General features: G+C 42.3%; 1 protein-coding gene across 1 annotated transcript in view; it reads right to left on the bottom strand.

The window, feature by feature from the left end:
* LOC149463167 (solute carrier family 13 member 1-like) overlaps positions 1-19,897 on the bottom strand; it is a 58,340-nt gene that overhangs the window by 15,991 nt on the left and 22,452 nt on the right. The window contains exons 5-12 of the mRNA XM_089675888.1: positions 19,170-19,206; positions 18,087-18,132; positions 15,332-15,370; positions 11,308-11,456; positions 9,961-10,080; positions 5,931-6,029; positions 2,600-2,701; positions 1,163-1,263 (exon numbers count right to left, since the gene is read on the bottom strand). Coding sequence (XP_089532014.1) covers positions 1,163-1,263; positions 2,600-2,701; positions 5,931-6,029; positions 9,961-10,080; positions 11,308-11,456; positions 15,332-15,370; positions 18,087-18,132; positions 19,170-19,206 — 693 coding nt within the window. The remainder of the gene's footprint in view (positions 1-1,162; positions 1,264-2,599; positions 2,702-5,930; positions 6,030-9,960; positions 10,081-11,307; positions 11,457-15,331; positions 15,371-18,086; positions 18,133-19,169; positions 19,207-19,897) is intronic.

Here is a 19,897-nt window from a genome sequence, read left to right as displayed (position 1 = left end):
CATATACTATAATTAGAAAAGCTACAATTTCTGGGGAAACTGTGTGAAGTGTTCTTGCCTCCACCAGTAGTCTACAACTGGAGTGGGCATTGAAACAGCTCAAATACTCTCTACTGTAGAAAACTTATTTCCAAACCTTTAACCAGAAGCCAGCCAAACTGTCACAAATTCAAAATTAGATTTCAAATAGGGCAGAGAAGAGCGGTTAAAAACAAACTGCTCCAAATTGCTCACTTCACTGGCATCTTCAAATGGTCGTAGCTTTAAAAACTATAAATCCTACAGCGAAGAGCTTTATATTGTGAGAATCACAAGACCCAGACCTACATTTTGATGCATAGTATGTCTCCGAAATATTAAAAATGAAGGCACAGTCGCAGTTCAGAAATTGCCCTTCAAATTTGAGGTGGAGTGAGGCTAGAGTGGAGTTTCAATGAATATCAATGGACGGCGCGAGTTGCAAACAAATGGTCATATTGTGAAAACTATCAGGACTATAGCTTAGCCGTGGACATTTTTAGTGGCAGCAGGGATAGCTGAACGTTTTGATCTAAGATTTGTGTAGGTGGGCTTGAAAATGAAGGAGTGATGGCAGTTTAGAAATCATGTCCTGATTTTTCAGCTCACACTCTAGCTTTTGTCAGCTCCCACTCTAGTGTTGAACGTTTCGCCATTCATTCCTATGGGACCAATTTCACCACAAAAATGCTGATACTTTGTGGAACGTTTCGCCAAATGGTTCACGAAATAATAGCACACCAATCGGGAACAATCCGCACGTTTTGGTATATTACTGTCTATGTAGTGTAAAAACTGTGGGAGGAGTTAGGGTGGTAAATTTGGCTATAATAATAAGAATATATATGTGAGATAACAGTAAGTGGTCTTGCCATGCAAGAACACTTAATAAAACATCAGACCAAATGTAATAGATATTTGGAAGTCCCTTTTCTCTACAGCCGACTGAGGCTACTATAACAGAGGTGTACAGTTGCGCTCCCGTGAATAAAGTGTTGCAAGTGCAGAGACAGTCCAGCTTGGATGTGACATTTACATACGCGAGGCTCATGATAACCAAGTCTGTCTTGGAATGGTGCTCTAAACTGCTTAACATGCAAAGCTCATCAGCCAGAGGCCTGCAGTAGAGCTATATACAACTTACCTCTTGATCTACAGCGCAGCCAGCTGGGCTTACGTCCAGGTATAATAAATAACAGAAATCCAAAGAGAATAGCCGAGGTAGCGTCCGACTTATACCCTTTTCTGTTCAAGGAAACACATAAAATGTTATACCATAATGCACAAAAATTTATATCACTACAGAAAAGACTCCCTGAGGGTCTACACACAATCGCATTACAGGAAAGGTTTGTGTGACCCATAACATCCACTCTTTTCAGCTTTCATTTTCTTAAGAAGGTTTGAAAATGGAAGGATGGGAATGAATAACCTGGCTTCTATTACAGATTTGCTGTGCCAGTAAATTAATCTGGTTATATACTTGAACTGTTAAAAAAAAAAAAGTAGTCTTGGACAGCACAGTGGCTAAATGGTTAGCACTTCCGCCTGGCAGTACTAGGGTCGTTGATTCGAATTCCAACCACTGCACCACCTGCCTGGAGTTTGCATGTTCTCCCTGTGCCTGCGTGGGTTTTCCCCCACACTCCAAAGACATGCTGGTAGATGAATTGGCTCCTGTCTAAATTGTCCCTAGTATGTGTATGTATGAATGTGAGTTAGGGACCTTAGATTGTACACCCCTTGAGAGTTAGGGACTGATGTGAATGTACTAATATATATATATATATATATATATATATATATATATATATAAGCACTGCGTAAATTGCAGCCAGAAGCTGTATCCTAGGCTTTTGGAAACAACAGACACCTTCCATTGCTACAAGGCTGCCTAAAGTTGATGACATTTACGGGATGGAAGATCTTATTGCTACTGACAGAGGCTCACACGAAAAATTTTAGAAAAGATGGTTTTATTAGCATGAATTTTTCTATGCCAACAAATACAAAAATGTACTGGGGGCAACATAAAATCCCATGACCACAGGAGTGTGTGGTCTTGTCCTTGAGACCTGGGATGGCGAGGAACAAATATACCCTTAGCTAGTTTTCCTTTCCCCTCTTCACCCTTTCTCCCTTACCCACTACATGGCCAGCCTATACTTGCCCCACAAGTTTTGTTCCCCATCTGACTTCCCTCCCAAATAATATCCAAGGGCACTTGCTTTATGATGAGAGGTCCTAGAAGAGCTCTGATACACCATAATGATCCAATGAGCCACACAGATGTCTTCCAAGTCGCACTTTAAGTTGCACTGACATGCGACTTTGAAATCGTGCGACTGATTTCAAAGTCAGATCCAGTGTGAACCTGAACTTAAAGTGGGAAGCTGAATGAATCAAGCTGCAAGCTTTTGGTAAATCTCAGTTATATCTGCCTCACTCCTGTTTGGTTTTGCCTTGCTGTGTGACACAATTGATAAATGTCCCCCATTATGTAGATAAACATTCAGGAGGTGTACATGAAATTAAAGACAGAAAGCATAAAAAATTGTGTTATCCACCTAGCACAACTCACAGTCCAAACAGTGAATCCCAACCTGGGACAAATCCGGGATCCCGGGTGAACCAAGACAAGGCCATTAACATGAATACTGACAGCGTTACAACCTCCTGGTAACTGCGAAGAAAAAATTAAATTTATTGCCAGATCTTTGGAAAACCGAGGTGTCACAAATACAAACAGTAAGGTTAGGACCTGGAAATATAAAATTAGAGCAGAACTTCAAACTATACAAACTATAGCACCGTGGTAGTTCATTGATCCTGTCAATATATCTGCTTGATCATACATCCCATACGGCAAGCTGATATACTGACAGATCTGCACGAGACCTGCATGGCACCAGCGATATGCTGACCGCAGGTGCAATGCTCTCCAGCATCCTTTAACAAAAAAAATAAATGCACATTTTTTTTTTACCTGAAAAAAAATGTGCATTTATTATTTTTTTGTGTAAAAGGTGAACTTCTCCTTTAACCACTTCCCATCCGGCCCGTGTACATAAACGGGCAGATGGGAGCAGTGCAGGAGTGGGTTGCCGTTCATAAACAGCGCCCGCATTTACAGCCTGTGCGCGCTCCCTAGGAGCACCGATCACTGTACGGGACCTCTGTGTGAGGTCCCGATCATGTGATCACTGATTGGCCAATCAGTGATCAGATGAATATTAGTAAGCAAGATGTCACTTCTGACATCATTGCTTACTACGTGTGAAATCTGTGAATGATCACAGAGATCACATGGTACAAGGCTATTCACAACAGCCTTGTACTATGTGACAAGCTGTGACCAATCACAGCTCTCACAGGGTTTCTCAATGGCTGCAAGAATGCAGTCAGAGAGGAGAAATGATTGCTTTTACAGCAGTTATGGGTGTAAAAGCAATCAGTGTAAAAAGAAAAAAATCTTCATCATCCCCCACAAGTAGTACAAGGTCACTATGGTGACACTGTACTGCTAGGGTGACAGTATGTTAAAAAAATAAAAAAATAATATAAAAAAATAAAATTAAAATGTGAAACAATTTTTTGAAAAATTATAATTTTTGGTTATTAACTAATTTGGGTTTTTTTTTTGCTAAAATGATAACGGCATACATTTTGGCAAAGATTTATGAAGAAAGATTATTTGCAAAATTTTATAAGAAAAACACTTTTTTTTAATTTTTGGACTTATTCATTTATATAGCAAAAGAAAAGAAAAATCCCAGTAGTGAATAAATACCACCAAAATAAAGTTGTATCCGTCTCAAAAAAATGCTAAAAAAATTCATATGGGTATAGTGTTGCATGACCGCGCAATTGTCATTCAAAGTGTGACAGGACTGAAAGCTGAAAAGTGGCCTGGACAGGAAGGGGGTAAAAGTGTCCAGGCTTGAAGTGGTTAAGCTGGCCACAGATGGATTGAACCGGCTGAATTTTGATCCATCTATGGCTGTTCTTGTTCCAGAGAAGTGGAACTGCCTTGTTGAAAAGTTTTTCTTCTTTCAGCACTGCAGCCAATCAGCTGCAGCACTGAACAGTGGATTCTGACAGTGGAGGAGTCCCTGATGTCAGAATACAATGCTACATGAGGGAATACATTCAGCTTTTTTCACTCAGCCCTTTGAAAAACTGATCCATATATGGTCAGCCTTAAACATTGGTACCATAGATATCACTATTAAAGGAGAAGTTCAACTTTTGTAACATGCAGCCCCAGCATCCCCCTCCCCTGTTGTGATAGCTAGCTGGGGATCCTCTCCCCTCACCCGCTGTCACAATTTAAATAGCCCACAGCTGTGTGGGGCTTCACCCACCTGGCCACATCATTCATTCACAGAGTTCTGTGAAGAGAACTACAAGTACCGGCAGCCTTTGCGGCTATCAGCTTGTAGTTCTCAGTGAACTACCAGGGTGATTGATGAGCGCTCTAGGAAGTTCATCGATGCTCCCTGTCATTGTGTAATTGTCTGCCCGTATGAGGTAAGAGCAGACAGCTTACACTGACAGTTTGCAGGAGCCTTGCATTGCAATGCTTTTCAGGCTCCTAGTACAAAAAAAAAAAATAAAAATATATGCACTTTTTTTAACCTGCAAAAAGATGTGTATTTATTATTATTTTTTTTTTCTACAAAGATGAACTCCTCCTTTATGATGAATAACCAAGCCTAGCTTTCGCCCACGCTCACCTTTAAATTAACAGCTCATTTCTCTATCCACAGGAGTTTAAAAATAAGATGAAAAGGCCCTGATCAATGCCTCCCATTCAGCACCGCCTAGCAGAATGCAGGAGAAATCCAGCCTCCCAACTAGAGGATTTACATGAACTTCAACTAAAGTTGTTGTAAAGCTTACATTTTTTTTTCTTAAAAAACAAAACACGCAATACTTACCAGCTCTGTGCAATGTAATTGCCCGGAGTGACCATGAACCATCTCTTCTGGGGTCCTGCACTGGCACTCTCGGATGCTCCACTTCTCTCCACACCACAATAGGTAGTCACTGTCTATGCATGTACCTGCGGATTTGATCTATAGACACACTCCCTGGCTCAGCCCTGTCCCCCACTCTCTAAATTCAGGGTTTAACTGATAGCAGCAGAAGCCAAAGTCTTCCACTGCTCTTAGCCAAGGTGGTGAGAGCGAGGAGAGACGATAGAAGACCTACAGATGGGAACAGCACTGATCGATACAGGACTCAGGAAAGTATTTAGGGGGTGGGGGCGAGGTTGGGTAACAGCAACTGGAGGTGTTTTCCTTTATGCACAGATTGCATTAAGGTAAAAAAACTCTTGACTTTAGAACCACTTTAAAGCGGAGTTCCACCCAAAAGGGGAAGTTCGCTTTAAAGATTGGTCCCCCGCTCCCTATTAAGGATTGGCACGTTTGGGGAGCGGGGAGGGGGTTTGGGTACCCGAATTTGACGGGTACCCGCTCCCACTGCGATCGCCTAGGCGATCGGAAACGGAAGTTGTCCTCCTACCCTCCCTCCCTGAAGTCTTGTGGGACACGTGATGGGACCATTCAGGGAGCGCAGCGCTACTCGTGAATGCGCAGTGGGCACCCAGCTGTGAAGCTGCAAGCTGTCACAGCCGGATGCCCACACTGAAGATGCCGGCCTCCTGGAATACAGGACGGCCAGTGACACGGGCTGCGGCGGGGGGCAACGCGAGATCGTGGGACAGGTGAGTGGCTGTTTTTTTTAAAAGTTAGCAGCTACAGTTTTTGTAGCTGCTGACTTTTATTTTTTTACAGAGTGAGTGAAACTCCACTTTAACTTTTCAGCCTAAAATTATTTAATCTCTGGTATAATTTGGTATGAAAAATTGTATCTGGTTACTTGTAGCAGGGTACCATACAACATACCTTAAAGGGCCCAACTTTTCATATTCTTGTCTCAAAATCTTCCTGGAGTCATCTTCATTAGGAGATTTTGATTTTCTACAGCACTGCATTTCTTTTAGACTGGAAAAAAACCCAGAAATATATATTATAAAGTACACATTATTATAATGATTTAGTATAAACAAATGATTATCGGTCAGTACATTTTGTTTTTGGATTTACATGCAAAAGATCAGCTTGATGTAAATCTTATCAAAAGAACATGTTTGAATTATAATGCATGTACATCGGGGCAGCCACATCGGACTGTTACACATGCAGGCACTGCTTACTCCTTTGCAGGGCTACACAATGGTTGCACTTTACTGCTCCTTTTCAATCCTTTAGGTCTGCCAACCTGCTGAAATACACATAGTAGATGCCTTCACTCATCAACTGTTTGGGCTGCGATTGCAGTGAAATGCAGCATTCCCTTGAGTGGCTAATCTACAAATATCTCTCTATGTATATAATCAATCTAAACATGTAACAAAAAGCTTCGAAAAAGTAGATGCTAAATAATTAATTCAAAATATGAACTTGTTAAAATTATAATTTACTTTTCATTTAGAGGACCAGAGTAGGAAAAAGAAAATCGAGGAAAGAGTGTTGCAGAGTGTAAATAGATAAGTTACACCTCCATGCTCCTGGTCAGGAGGTCTGTATCCTCTTAGGTCTGTGCTGCCTCTTAACACCTCTTAGTTCTGCAGACCCCCGTGAGGATGTCTGGAGCAGAGAAGCAGACAGGGGAATGTGTATGTGCCTGGGGTCATTATGCGCAAGATGGAGATCTCTCAAATGTGGGCACACAGGAAAGTAAATTAAATCATTATGTTTAATGTACAATAGCAGCTTGTAAACTTGAGTTTAGGAGCTTTTAGCATTTTTTGCAGAAGCTCCTAAACTCAACTCCATAAAAGCCTGTGTGTCCATGTATACATAGGCATTAGCAGAGTTTATGAACTGCTGCGATTAGGTAAGGTTAAGGGTTCATGTACACCGTAGCTCCTAAACTGACGTTCAGGAGCTGTTCAGCGTTTTTTTCCAGCAGCCCCTGAACTCTCCCTAATGTTTTCCTATGTATCCATGTACACATAGTCATTTCCAGGCAGTTGAGTTTTCAGTCGTTTTTTTTGAACGCTCCAAACTTGCGTTCCGGAGTAGATTTTACCGGCGTTTCAAACACTTGTAAACGCGACTACCCACTTTTATAAGTGTTTGCATTTAGAAGTGTTTTTTAACTGTTCGGTGTCCAGTTGCTGTTCAGAGCTTTTTTTCATCATCAGAAATGCATGCAAAGCATTTTCCATGTATTCAAATGGACCCGGTACACCAGCGCAGTCAGTTCCAGGTTTTGCATGAAGGAAAAAATGGTAGAACGTGCCGCATTATGCTCATGATGGGATCTATAGTGAATACAACCAGTAAAGACAGGTCATCTCAACACACACTGCTCTCTCTGCTTCTGCTCTCTCTATTCCTCTCAAAATGTCTGAAATAGTTAATTTTTACTATTTTTCAGTGCATTCTGGGCATTTGGAAAGGTCTCCTGAGGTTATCTTTTAAAAACGCTTCTAAATGCAAACGCATATAAATGCAATATGCATATGTGGCTAAACTGACGCTTTTGAACCTACGTTTTCCAGCAGTCAGTTTCCATCGTTCAAAAGAGTTTTCCAAACTCCCCGAGTACATGAGCCCTAAACCTCCCTCTCCTGAACGCAGAAGAATCACGTTCAGGATAGGAACGTTTTGACTGCCCTCCACAGGAAAACACAAAATGCTGCAAAAATAACGCAGTAAAAACACAAGTACATGGAGCTTGGCCAAACTCCTCTGTCTTTTTGGAACAAGCTTCTTGAAAAACCTTCTGCACCGCATGCTAGTACGTTATGACAGACTTACCTGCAGACGGAGCCCTCCAGCGGCTTTCATCTTCGCCCAGTCTTCCTTCTGGGTTCATGATCTTCAGCTACTTAATGACCGGGCCGCAGGTGACGTCACTCCCACTCAAGCACCCGGGAGTCACATCACTGCAGCACACAGAGCAGGCCAGAAATGTGGTCTGAGCTGCATGTGTGGCTCAGATCACATTACCTGTTGACAGACAGGGGAGACAATATGACAGAAGAGATCACTAGGATCTCTTCTGTTGTAAGAAACCTGACTGTAAGACTTTATATACCACTTTAATAAAAACAAAATTATAATAATGGTCAAAACAAGTGAAAATTCTAATGCTTCCTCACAATGGTACTCAGTGGAAAAGTGCCGCCTTACATTGAAGGCGAGTGGAAAGTGCCCCCCCCCCCATATTTATGGTCACCGAAAAAAGTGCCCCCTTGCATTTGGAGTAAGTGAAGTATCCATTTACAAGGGTAGTGAGTGACATGTCCGTTACATTGGTGGAAGGCGGACGATCAGTGAAAAAAATACTCCTTACATTAATGGTCAGTGGGAAAAATACCCCCTTACAGATAGCACTGTAGCACTAAAGATGGTCACTGGTGTTAACGGTAACTTATCTGAGATCCAAAAATGGCTCATGGTTCAAGGAACCTCTGAAAACCACTCCCTGGATTAGACATTAAAAATGAGTAGCTACTGCGGGGCTCTCTTCAAAAAGCCCACATACTCTGCAGACATAGTACCATGAAAGAAACTTGTATTAAATGGAAAAATTGGAACTTGTATGTGGTTGCTGTCAAGTCAAATCCTTCAGTGATTAAATCCCCCCCACCAGAAATGCCTTTTTTTCAGCTAACCGCCAAAGAAAGCCAGATGATGACATTACTCTCCCCTGAAGGATTCTTCACAATGTTAAAAGAAGGAAAAAAATTTGGAATAATCACACGTGTTTCAAGCCATGTGAACACTCAAAACTAAAATATCTGCTTTTGGTTGAGTACGTTTTTGAACGGTTATTTTTTCTGATAACATTTAGGGGTGGAATATAACCGCAATAAATGAGGCTCATGCTGTTTAAACAGAATTAAAGAGCACTTGTCATGCAAGCAATATGTTGATTGTCATTTCCAACATCCATCCAAATATGCTGCTTGCTTGATTGTTGTTGGCTCTGAGTCACTGACCAGAACAAAAGCAGACAGCAATCCTGATCTTTACACTTCTTCTAGATCAGGGGTCTACAAACTTGTATCAGTGGAAGGAATAGCGCGCCGTCGTTGTGTCAGTGGAAGGAATAGCGCGTCGTCGTTGTGTCAGTGGAAGGAATAGCGCGCCGTCGTTGTGTCAGTGGAAGGAATAGCGCGCCGTCGTTGTGTCAGTGGAAGGAATAGCGCGCCGTCGTTGTGTCAGTGGAAGGAATAGCGCGCCGTCGTTGTGTCAGTGGAAGGAATAGCGCGCCGTCGTTGTGTCAGTGGAAGGAATAGCGCGCCGTCGTTGTGTCAGTGGAAGGAATAGCGCGCCGTCGTTGTGTCAGTGGAAGGAATAGCGCGCCGTCGTTGTGTCAGTGGAAGGAATAGCGCGCCGTCGTTGTGTCAGTGGAAGGAATAGCGCGCCGTCGTTGTGTCAGTGGAAGGAATAGCGTGCCATCCTTGTATTAGAGGAAGGAATAGTGTGCCATCAATGTGTCAGTGGAAGGAATAGTGTGCCATCACTGGTGTCAGTGGGGGAAGGGGGGGGATTATGCACCATTGTTATTATCAGTGGATGAAATAGTGTCCCAAGGGCCAGATAAAAGCAAGCAAAGGGCTGGAGACCACTGTCCTTTATCATTCAAAGTTGAAGGACTGCCACAACAGTCAAGCAAACAAGCATTCAGAGGGAGATCACTGGAAGCCTATACACTTCCCATAAGACAGGTCCAGTTCAAGGCCTGCATATTGGTTATCATATTGTATCCAATTGTATTTCAACTAGTTCCTCGAGATGAAAGTCTCATCCACCACCTTGTCCTGTATCTTGCCGAGTCCTGATCACCTCCTACAAGTATCAGGGCAAGAGGATAGGATAATGGATAAAATATTCAATAAGCCAATTTTTCACTTACCTGAAACCCAGGAAGAGCCATGTGATCCACATCCAGGTAAATATCAGGATGATGAATGCAATAGGAAATGAGAAGGCGATCCAGGAACCAAAATTCACAAACTGACAACCAGGGTAACGGCTGCATAAAAACAGAAAGGACATAAGAAATGAACATATGCTCTTTCACATCATATTAGAGCTAGTATTTCATTGTATGTCTCATTACATCCTCTACAGTAACAAAATAGAGAGGAGCTTCAATAGAGATAAAGAGAGGGCTTCATTATTAAGGGTAAGTACATTCCGGAAGGACAATGCACTCCAACCGATCCATCCTTGCCCACACCCTCATCAAATTTACCAATTGAAGTGCATAATCCAAGTACAGATTCAACTTCTTGCTACGTGGCCTGCCCATGGCCAGAAGAAAGACTGCATCTTCCAGGAGCCTCTGAAATGACTGCACCCAGGCCAGGCTGTAAGAAATTAAGGTTACCCTGCAGGCTTGTGCAGAGTATGTAGTGGAGCGAACAACTGTGGGCAACTGCAAATCATAGGCTGTCAACGGCCAATCAAAAGCATGAGAATAATGCACTGCCGCGAAGCAACTGCACACGGTTGAAGAGTGGGTTCAGCACAGCCCAATTTACTTGAATGGGTCATGTTTGTCCGCATGCTACATGAGTATTTAATCCCTGCTGTGCCCGCAAACCAAGGCATCACAGCATGTGTACAACCCCAGCGGCTGTCTTTGTAGCTCAAGGGTGAACAGTTGGGAGGGATAGTAAAAACCTGGATCAATCATGTGGTTATACCGCCCCCAACTGCACATGTAAATTAGCCCTAGATGACCACACTTCATTACACTTTGTTCAGACAGGAATGAGATATTCAAATGTGCTCATTTATACTGATCACAGTTAAACATATTGCTGACCAAGAAATACTACAATGCCTAAGGCATATGGCCGCCATAATATGGCCTTAAGGTGCTGTTTTTCTGAGGCTCATGATTGTTGAAAAAATTTCAGGTTTGACTGTTTATTATAATATATATGCAGTATCCAGCTTCTTGGTTTTATATTTATCGTATTGTGTGATGCACTGTATTAATACATATACTGTAAGTAAAACAAGTAAAAATCATAGAACCAATGCATATATTTACTGCTTATTATTCGAGTAATGCCCATTATTCCTAGTGAACAAAACACATAAGACCAGATCAGTTTTGTTTTTTCATTATAAAAAAGACCAGTCTTGTTAGCTTCTTTGTCAGACCAAACCATACATGAGACCTAGTGTGTTCAATGAAGCAGAAGAACATGGAACGTACAGCTGCTGGTCATGTGACCCGAGTACTTACGTTTCGAACTGTTCAATAAATATGAGATTGGTGGAAGTCCCCGTGAGCGTGGCCATCCCACCAATGGTTGAGGAATATGCGATGCCCAGAGAGAACGCTTTGCACATCATGTGATCACGCTTAGTTCGGTAGAAGCGACCTGATTTAGACTGTGAGGACAAACAAAGCAATAACAGTTACTTTTATACTGTATTCAGCAATAGCCTTTTCATTTCATAAACTTTCTTATTTTATTTATTACAGGTACTTGCCGTCAATTTACACAGCGCTTTACATATATATTGTACATTCACATCAGTCCCTAACCCTCAAGGGGCGTACAATCTAAGGTGTCTAACTCACATTCATACATACACATGAGGGCCAATTTAGACAGGATCCAAATAACCTACCAGCATGTCTTTGGAGTGTGGGAGGAAACCGGAGAACCTGGAGGAAACCCACGCAGGCACAGGGAGAACATGCAAAGTCCAGGCAGGTGGTGTCGTAGTTGGGATTCGAACCAACGACCCTAGTACTGCCAGGCGGAAGTGCTAACCATTTAGCCAGTGTGCTACCCATTTTACCATATGATCATTTTCTCAACAAAATAATCAATTCACATAACTTCTGCATAAGTAGGGAATCTTTCAACATAGAAATTGATCTTTAAATGATTTAAATATAAATATATTTTAGTGCATTTTCTCTTATTTCAAATTGCACTTGTCTTTTCCTGCCTTAACCCTCTCATGAGCAGAAGTCACTGAAGCCTAGATGCTCAAGGCCTGGTTTTGCAGCAACAGCCTACGTTGGTAAACTGGATTAGAACTCCGAGGGCTGGTTCACACAAGATGCCGTCCAGTGCGTTTTCAATCGGCATAAAAACACATGTACAATGTGTGCCATGGATTCCAATGGCCCTACTTCACACCAGTGCAGTGCATTCTAGTGCAGTCAAAGAAAGTAGAACATACTGCATTTTTTTCTCTGTATGGAAGGCATATGGAACAAGGCAAAATGCATCAAAAACACACTGGAATGCGTCACAAATGTATGAATACATCTGAAATGTAGAAATTGTGGTGTAAACTGGCCTTAAATAATTTGCATACCTTCCTGTGTATATACACACATTTCTTTCACTCCCCGGTGTTTCATTTTCCACCGGAAGCAAAGAGGAAAATCAGAACTTGCTGGTATGGTGAGGCATGTGACTGGTTTCCCTTTCTATAGTAAGACCGTTATGGTGATTGTGATTGGCCCAGTGCTGTCACAGGGAGACACTGAGAGCTTGCACAGAGCTTCCTTTTCTCCCTTCTAGTGGCAGGGGAAGAGAAGGTAAGTATTAGATGCAGTGGGATGCCTGACATTAGGACCTGTGTCTATGGGCTTTAGACAGGTTTTACATTTCCATACAAGTCTTTAACCACTTCAAGTCCGGACACTTTCACCCCCTTCCAGTCCAGGCCAATTTTCAGCTTTAAGCGCCATCACACTTTGAATGACAATTGCACAGTCATGCAACACTGTACCCATATGAATTTTTTTGCATTTTTTTGAGACAGACAAAACTTTATTTTGGTGGTATTTATTCACCACTAGGATTTTAATTTTTTCGCTATATAAATGAAAAATTCCCAAACTTTTGAAAAAAAAGTGTTTTTCTTATAAAATTTTGCAAATAAATAAATCTTTCTTCATAAATCTTGGCCAAAATTTATTCAGGTATCTTTTTAGTAAAAAAAAAAAAAATAATCCCACAGTTTATAACCATGAATTATAATTTTTCAAAAATGTATTTTACATTTTTATATTATTTATTTTTACATACTGTCACCCTAGCAGTACAGTGTCACCATAGTGATACTGTACTACTTGTGGGGAGTTATGAAGATTTTTTTTTTTTTTTTGTAAAAGCAATCATTTCTCCTTCTCTCTGGCTGCATTCTTGCAGCCATTGAGAAATACTGTGTGAGCTGTGATTGGTCACAGCTTGTCACATGGTACAAGGCTGTTGTGAATAGCCTTGTACCATGTGATCTCTGATCATTCACAGATTTCACCGTACTAAGCAATGATGTCAGAAGTGACATCTTGCTTACTACTCTTCATGTGATCACTGATTGGCCAATCAGTGATCACATGATCGGGACCTCACACAGAGGTCCCATACAACGACTGGTGTTCCACTGTGTCCGGATCATGGTGCTGCGCGCTCCCAGGGACCACGCACAAGCAGGGGGCGGGGAGGCTGTTTATAAACGGCCACCCACCCCTGCACTGCTCCCGTCTGGCCGTTTATATATGTGGGCCGGACGGGAAGTGGTTAAGGAATGCGTCTGAGCTTGAGGTAGGTAAAATGCAGCTTAGAAGGAGGTCAACTGCAACTGTCAACAGATTCTGAAAGATCTCAGAAAAGTCTCAAACTTATGTTATGGACACGAGCCCAAAGCCCATCAACTCAGGCTCTAAAAGCAATCCTTTTGCTTGACCCTGGGATAGGCATATGTTAACATTAGAAATGCATGAAGCTGCATGGATAGTAATTGTAACTTCGATATATTACTGTCATTATGGGGACAACCGTGCTGGTCTAAGACTTCATCTCACTTTATGTTTTCATTGCTGCCTACGCAGCTTACACTTTGTATGTTGGTAATTGAGGTTTCAATAAAGATATCAGAAATGCAGGGAGTTGCAAAACTCATTTCAAGAGCTTTTTCTGACTACCCGTGATCTCTACATCCTGGATGAAAACGGTGGTTGGGATCTCTGTGCAGAAAGAAGCATTACCTGGTCTGCCTGCACAAAGACCCTGCCACAGCTACAGCTCAGATCTGGAAGCAGCAATATGATAGTAAGCAGAAAAAGACGGAAGCTACTTTATGGTAAAATTATTGTAAATATTTCTGCAGATACCAACAGTCTTCATTCTAGCTCAGGTTAAAGCAGAGTTCCACTCACCCTGTCAAAAAATAAAAGTCGGCAGCTACAAAAACTACCAGCTACTAAAAAACAGCCACTTACCTTTCCCGTGGTGTGTCCCCCGCAGCCCGTTTCACCGGCCGTCCTGTGTTCCAGGAGGCCGGCATCTTCAGTGTGGGCACCCGGCTGTGACAGCTTGCGGCTTCACAGCCGGGTACCCACTGCGCATGCGTGAGTAGCTCTGCGCTTCATGAATGGTCCTGTAGTCTTCTGGGATCTGTCACGTGTCCCAAAAGACTACAGAGAGGGAGGGCAGACACCTTCCGCTTCCGATCGCCTAGGCGATTGAACCGGAAGTGGGAGCGGGTATCTGTCAAATTTGGGTACCCGCGCCCCCCGCCCCCCAAAGGTGCCAATCCTTAATGGGGAGCAGTCCTTAAAGCGGAACTTCCCCTTTTGGGTGGAGCTCCGCTTTAAGGGCTAACAGGGAAATTCCAATGTAGGACAGAAAGGATAATAATGTTGAAAGTTGCATAAAAAAACTACTTTAGATTTCTGTGCATAACATAGGAAGACCCCTAGATGAAATATGTCTGCATCTATATCTGCAATTCACTGCAACTGGTGCAAAAATACAGAGATGAAGCTTCAACTGCATAGAGACAGTCTGCGCTTCAGTCAGCAAGCAGTGATAACAACTGCACTAATTGAAAGACTAAGGCAAGAAAATCGCTCAATTCTCCCATCACCACAGTCAGTGTTGATGGGGGAATCCCTCGCGCAGTGTTATTGTGCTCTGCTGGTGGGGAGTGCGGGGAGCCTTCACAACCAACAAAATACAATGACCACTGCTGGAAGCTATAGCCGCTGGCAGTCACCAGGACACAAAAAAAGAAAAACGCAATAGGCTGGTTGTATTGAAGTCAATCAATCAATGGATCAACTTCAGTCCAACCAGCCTGCCCATAGACTGACTGAATTTTGGTGAACTAGCCAAATTTTGATACATCTATGGCCAGTTAAAACCGAAATTTTGAGACATGATGATGTCATGGACAGAAATGATGATAACATGGAAATTATGTAGCTTTAAGTAGCATTAAAGGTGGCTAGTTACCTGCTTTGAGTATCGTCTGCTTTCGAATGTTGGTTCTTCCTGCAAAGGAAAAAAAAAGACATTTAAAAAGATATATTAACTCTTACAATTAAAGTGTTACTAAACCCACAACAGTAAAATCAGTCTGTATATGCAGTAAAGCATGCTTGTTACACTCACTGTGGAACCTAAGGGGTTAATCCCCCACATTGTGTAAAAAGGCTGTTTGATCCTCCCCTTCTTCCACAGTCCCCAATCCATCTGCTGATAGTACAGAACCCTAGGAGGCACTCTGCACATTCTCAGTTTGGTGTGTATTGCTAGTGAGTTACTTTTTGGGGAAGGTGCATGTGATCGACACAGAGCCAATCAGCACTGTTCAGACAGAGGGTCAGGGGTCATGCAGCCTTAATGGACAGTCAGAGCAGAATGAAAACTCCTACAAGCTTTACCCAATACTAAGCCAGACACTGATAGAAGTCACAAGACTGCTATATACTGCTGATGAGAAAAGGTATTTAGTTTATAATAAAGTAATTACATTTTCATGTTCTGTGTACTGTGGGAGACCAGATATAGCAGGGATAGCAGGGATGTGCAACCCTGGGACATGCAGTTACGGGCTCTGGATAGGTAGTTTTCTTTTACCTCTAGCCCTGCTGAGGGCAAGCAGCAGGGCTCACCTGTCTGGTGGAAGCATTCGGGCGGTAGCACTGCCACCCGATTGTTTCCACACAGTCCACAGTGTCAAGCTCTCCTCCCTGCCCGCTATATGTCTCGGGACTGGCTCAGTGTGCACCGGCGGGATACGGTATAGGGCATGGAGGAGAGAGTACACATCCACTCCCCTCCCCTTCTCCTGATGTGATGTCACTTCCGGGTCCCCGTTTGACACATTCCTGGTCATCGAGGCCGGGAAAGAATGTAATACGGTGCCATGTACACTGCATTACATTCAGCGGAGCACAGGGGAGACGTCTTTTAGACCCTGGATGTCTAAAAAAAAAAAAAATAAAGAGAACCTGTCACCCCTATGTGATTAAAAAAAAATTTTAAAAAATGAAGTAAAAATTAAATATTTTTTTAAAATAGAAGTTACACCCAAGCATATAACCCCCCCCCCCCCCACCAAGTTTTTCAATGACCCCCACCCCCACATATACGCATGCACAAACATAAAAGCACACACTAGGGCGCCTACACATGAAGACGTCGATTGCGATACACATCGCTGCGCACGCCAGAATGAGAGCAATAATTCTAGGACCAGACCTCCTCCGTAACACTATTCTGATGACCTATAAGGGGCTTTAAAAGTGCCACCTATATATATGTCACCATCCTGCCTCTCCACCTCATCCAATCAGAGAATGCTTTGCATTCATTGAGAATATGCAAAGTGATCTCTGAATGGCATCTGTGCCGAGGGAATAACCTCCTGTGTTAACAATGCACCAGAGCAACTGCTCAGCACAGGACCCAGATACAAGTGGAGATCACTGTAATGGCGGCTCCTACTGCAGTGATTTCCAGCTTCCACTGGGATCAGCCAGGTATTGAACACACAAACATACACTGGTCCAAGCTTTACCAATGTTAACAAATAAAAATATCCATAGAATTCATCTTTAAAAATGTACCATTGCTGTATATTCTGGTACATCAGTAATGTATTCATGCAGACTTCTAGCAGTTCCCATATAAAGACCAAATACGTTGGTGAGTTATCAAATTTGTGATTTGTATAGCTTCGTTAAATTGGTTAATCAAACCAGGAAGCAACACATGATCATTAAAACTGAATAAAATATTTTATTTAACTAAGCTATACAAATCAGAAATTTGATAACTCAGTCTATCATGAATGCTGCTGCCAGACTCATCCACCTTACTAACGTTCTATATCTGCCACCCCTCTCTACCAATCCCCCCACTGGCTCCCATTGCCTAACGGATAAAATTCACAACATTAACAATAACATATAAAACCATTTATAACTCTGCCCCAAATTACATCACCAATCTTGTCTCCAAATATCACCCAAGCCGTCCTCTCCGCTCCTCGCACGACCTCCTACTCTCTAGCTCCCTAGTCTCCACCTCCCATGCTCATCTCCAGGACTTCTCCAGAGCTTCCCCTATTCTCTGGAACTCTCTACCCCAATTTATCAGACTATCGCCTACTCTGCTCACTATTAGGCAATCTCTGAAAACCTCTCTCTTCAGGGAAGCCTATCCTGCCCTCAGCTAATAATGGAGTCTTCTATTCCTCCTACCAGTCCATGCACCACAGTTATCTTTAGTACCACTAGCCCCTCCCTCTTAGATTGCAAGCTCCAAGGATCAGGGCCCTCCTAACCCTCTTGTATTGAACTGTATTGTCTCCCGTTATCTTGTAAAGCTCTGAGCAAACTGTTGGCGCCATATAAATCCTGTATAATAATAATTTTATCATATAGTTCAATTATCATATAATTCACAAATCAATCAATTTTAATCTGTTTAGTATTCATTGAAAGAAAAAAATCAATCAGCAGTGTTTATTGATTCAAATCAATTTGTTATGAATTGTTGAGTGTATGACATGTGTAAGTCACGGGTCCCCATAAAGAAAATATGATAACCTGATGACAGATAAATCTTAGATAGAGGTGGAGACTGTCAAGCAATGAAAACGGACTTCATTTGCATGCTCTGTTATAGTAATCAAAAATAAAACAGCTTCCGACAAGAAGAAATAAGAATGATGGATAGAGAACGATGTGCGCCAACAAACCTCATTTTCTTCAGTATTTGCGGTTCCATTATCCAAAATATTATTGCTGAAAGAAAACCAGAAATACAATTCAGATATCAATATTTTCACAGAGGTCGCATCTACTTCCCAGCAGTGCAAAGTGATTACCCTCAGATGACAGATAACACTCACTCTGGTACAATGTTGGTATTCTCTTTCATCCTGCAATTAAAATGCCAAGCAGATGCAGGGCTGAGAACAGAACTGGGAGATTTCCTCTTAGCTTAGAAACTATTCAACTAAAAGCTAAAGAGCAAGAGAAAGGAAGCATGCACATCTCTATGTTGGGCCTTGTTTACATGGATGGACGCGAGGGATGGTAAAAACAGCTGACCAACCCCCCAAACCAACACAGCCAGCGGTTGTGGCGTGACAAAATTTATACAAGTCTTGTTCTGCAGGCAGTACGGCCACCAAACACGATCCATTCAAGAGAATGTGGCTGTCCTGCAATTATGTGTAATGCAACCTGTGTGTAAGACCAACGTGCAGGCAAGAAATTAGGGGTTCAATGGACACTTGGGGGTTTATTTACTAAAGCTGGAGAGTCCAAAATCAGACTCCCTTCTGCATAGAAACCAATCAGCTTCTAACCTCAGCTTGTTCAATGAAGCTTTGGCAATGAAACCTGGAAGTTGATTGGTTTCTATGCAGAAGGGAGTCTGATTTTGGACTCTCCAGCCTTAGTAAATAAACCCCTTGATGTCTTCATAAAAAGGATCTGCCTCCTGCACAATGCTATCATAAAGGGGCATGTAAGCTGCCAGATCAATTTTTGTTTTCATTTTCACACATTCTAAAGTATGTGTTTTGTTGAATTATATTTCCTCAACTCTTTTCCAGGTCACATTATTCCTCTCTTTCTCTGGCATGCACAGGGAAACTCAATACAAGTTGTGCACGCTGAAATTGTTGTACATACAGTATGGGGATTTATATACAGTATATACATTGATTATTCATTTTAGCAAAAAATATTCCGATTTATCTTTTCCCTAGATGCCATAAGCACACAAATCAAATACAGAATTTGTGACATTAAATGCAAATTTTAATGGTTACCTTTCAGGAAAAGATGCAAGATCAATCTTTGTAGTATCTGTTACAAAACAGAAAAACGGAGATATAGATATACTGTGTGTATATAGATAAATAAATACAATACATGTACACATAAATGAACAATAGTTTGCTGAAAATTGCATTTTGTTTAAAGGGCTCATGATACCAACCCAAGATATGAACCGCTTCCCCGCCACCGTATAGCAGATATACTGCTACACGGTGGCACGGGTGCACAAAATCAGGTATATATACGTGATTTTGCATTTCTGGGTGGGGGGCACGCGCGCCCTACCCACGCCACCATTCGCGGACGTCAATCACCAGGTCCTGGCCGGCAATTACCGACAATCACCGATAGGGAGGAAGACATTTTTGTTTACAAACAGTCTTTCTCCCTGTCAGCTCGGGCACACTGCTCGGGATGGCTGTGCACAGCACAGCCATCCCGAGCAGTGTACTTGCAGTGAAGCGCACACCCCCGCCCCCTAGTAAAACACTCCCTGCACATAGTTAACCCTTTGATTGCCCCTCACATTAACCCCTTCCTGCCCAGTGCCATTTGTACAGTGTCAGTGCTGTTTTTTTAGCTGTCACTGTATTGGTGTCACTGTGGATGACAGGGACACCAAGTTAGTGCCCCCCCTCAGTGTCAGAATGTCCGCCGCAGTCCCGCTAAAAGTCGCTGATCGCTGCCATTACTAATAGAAGAAAAAAAAATCCCAGTA

This window comes from Staurois parvus, unplaced genomic scaffold (assembly GCF_062004578.1).
Source record: "Staurois parvus isolate SC_StPar_1 unplaced genomic scaffold, SC_StPar_1.0 ptg000159l, whole genome shotgun sequence".
Classification (NCBI taxonomy): Eukaryota; Metazoa; Chordata; class Amphibia; order Anura; family Ranidae; genus Staurois; species Staurois parvus.
Note: the sequence above shows the minus strand (reverse complement) of the source record. Positions and strands in the feature narration are given on the sequence as shown.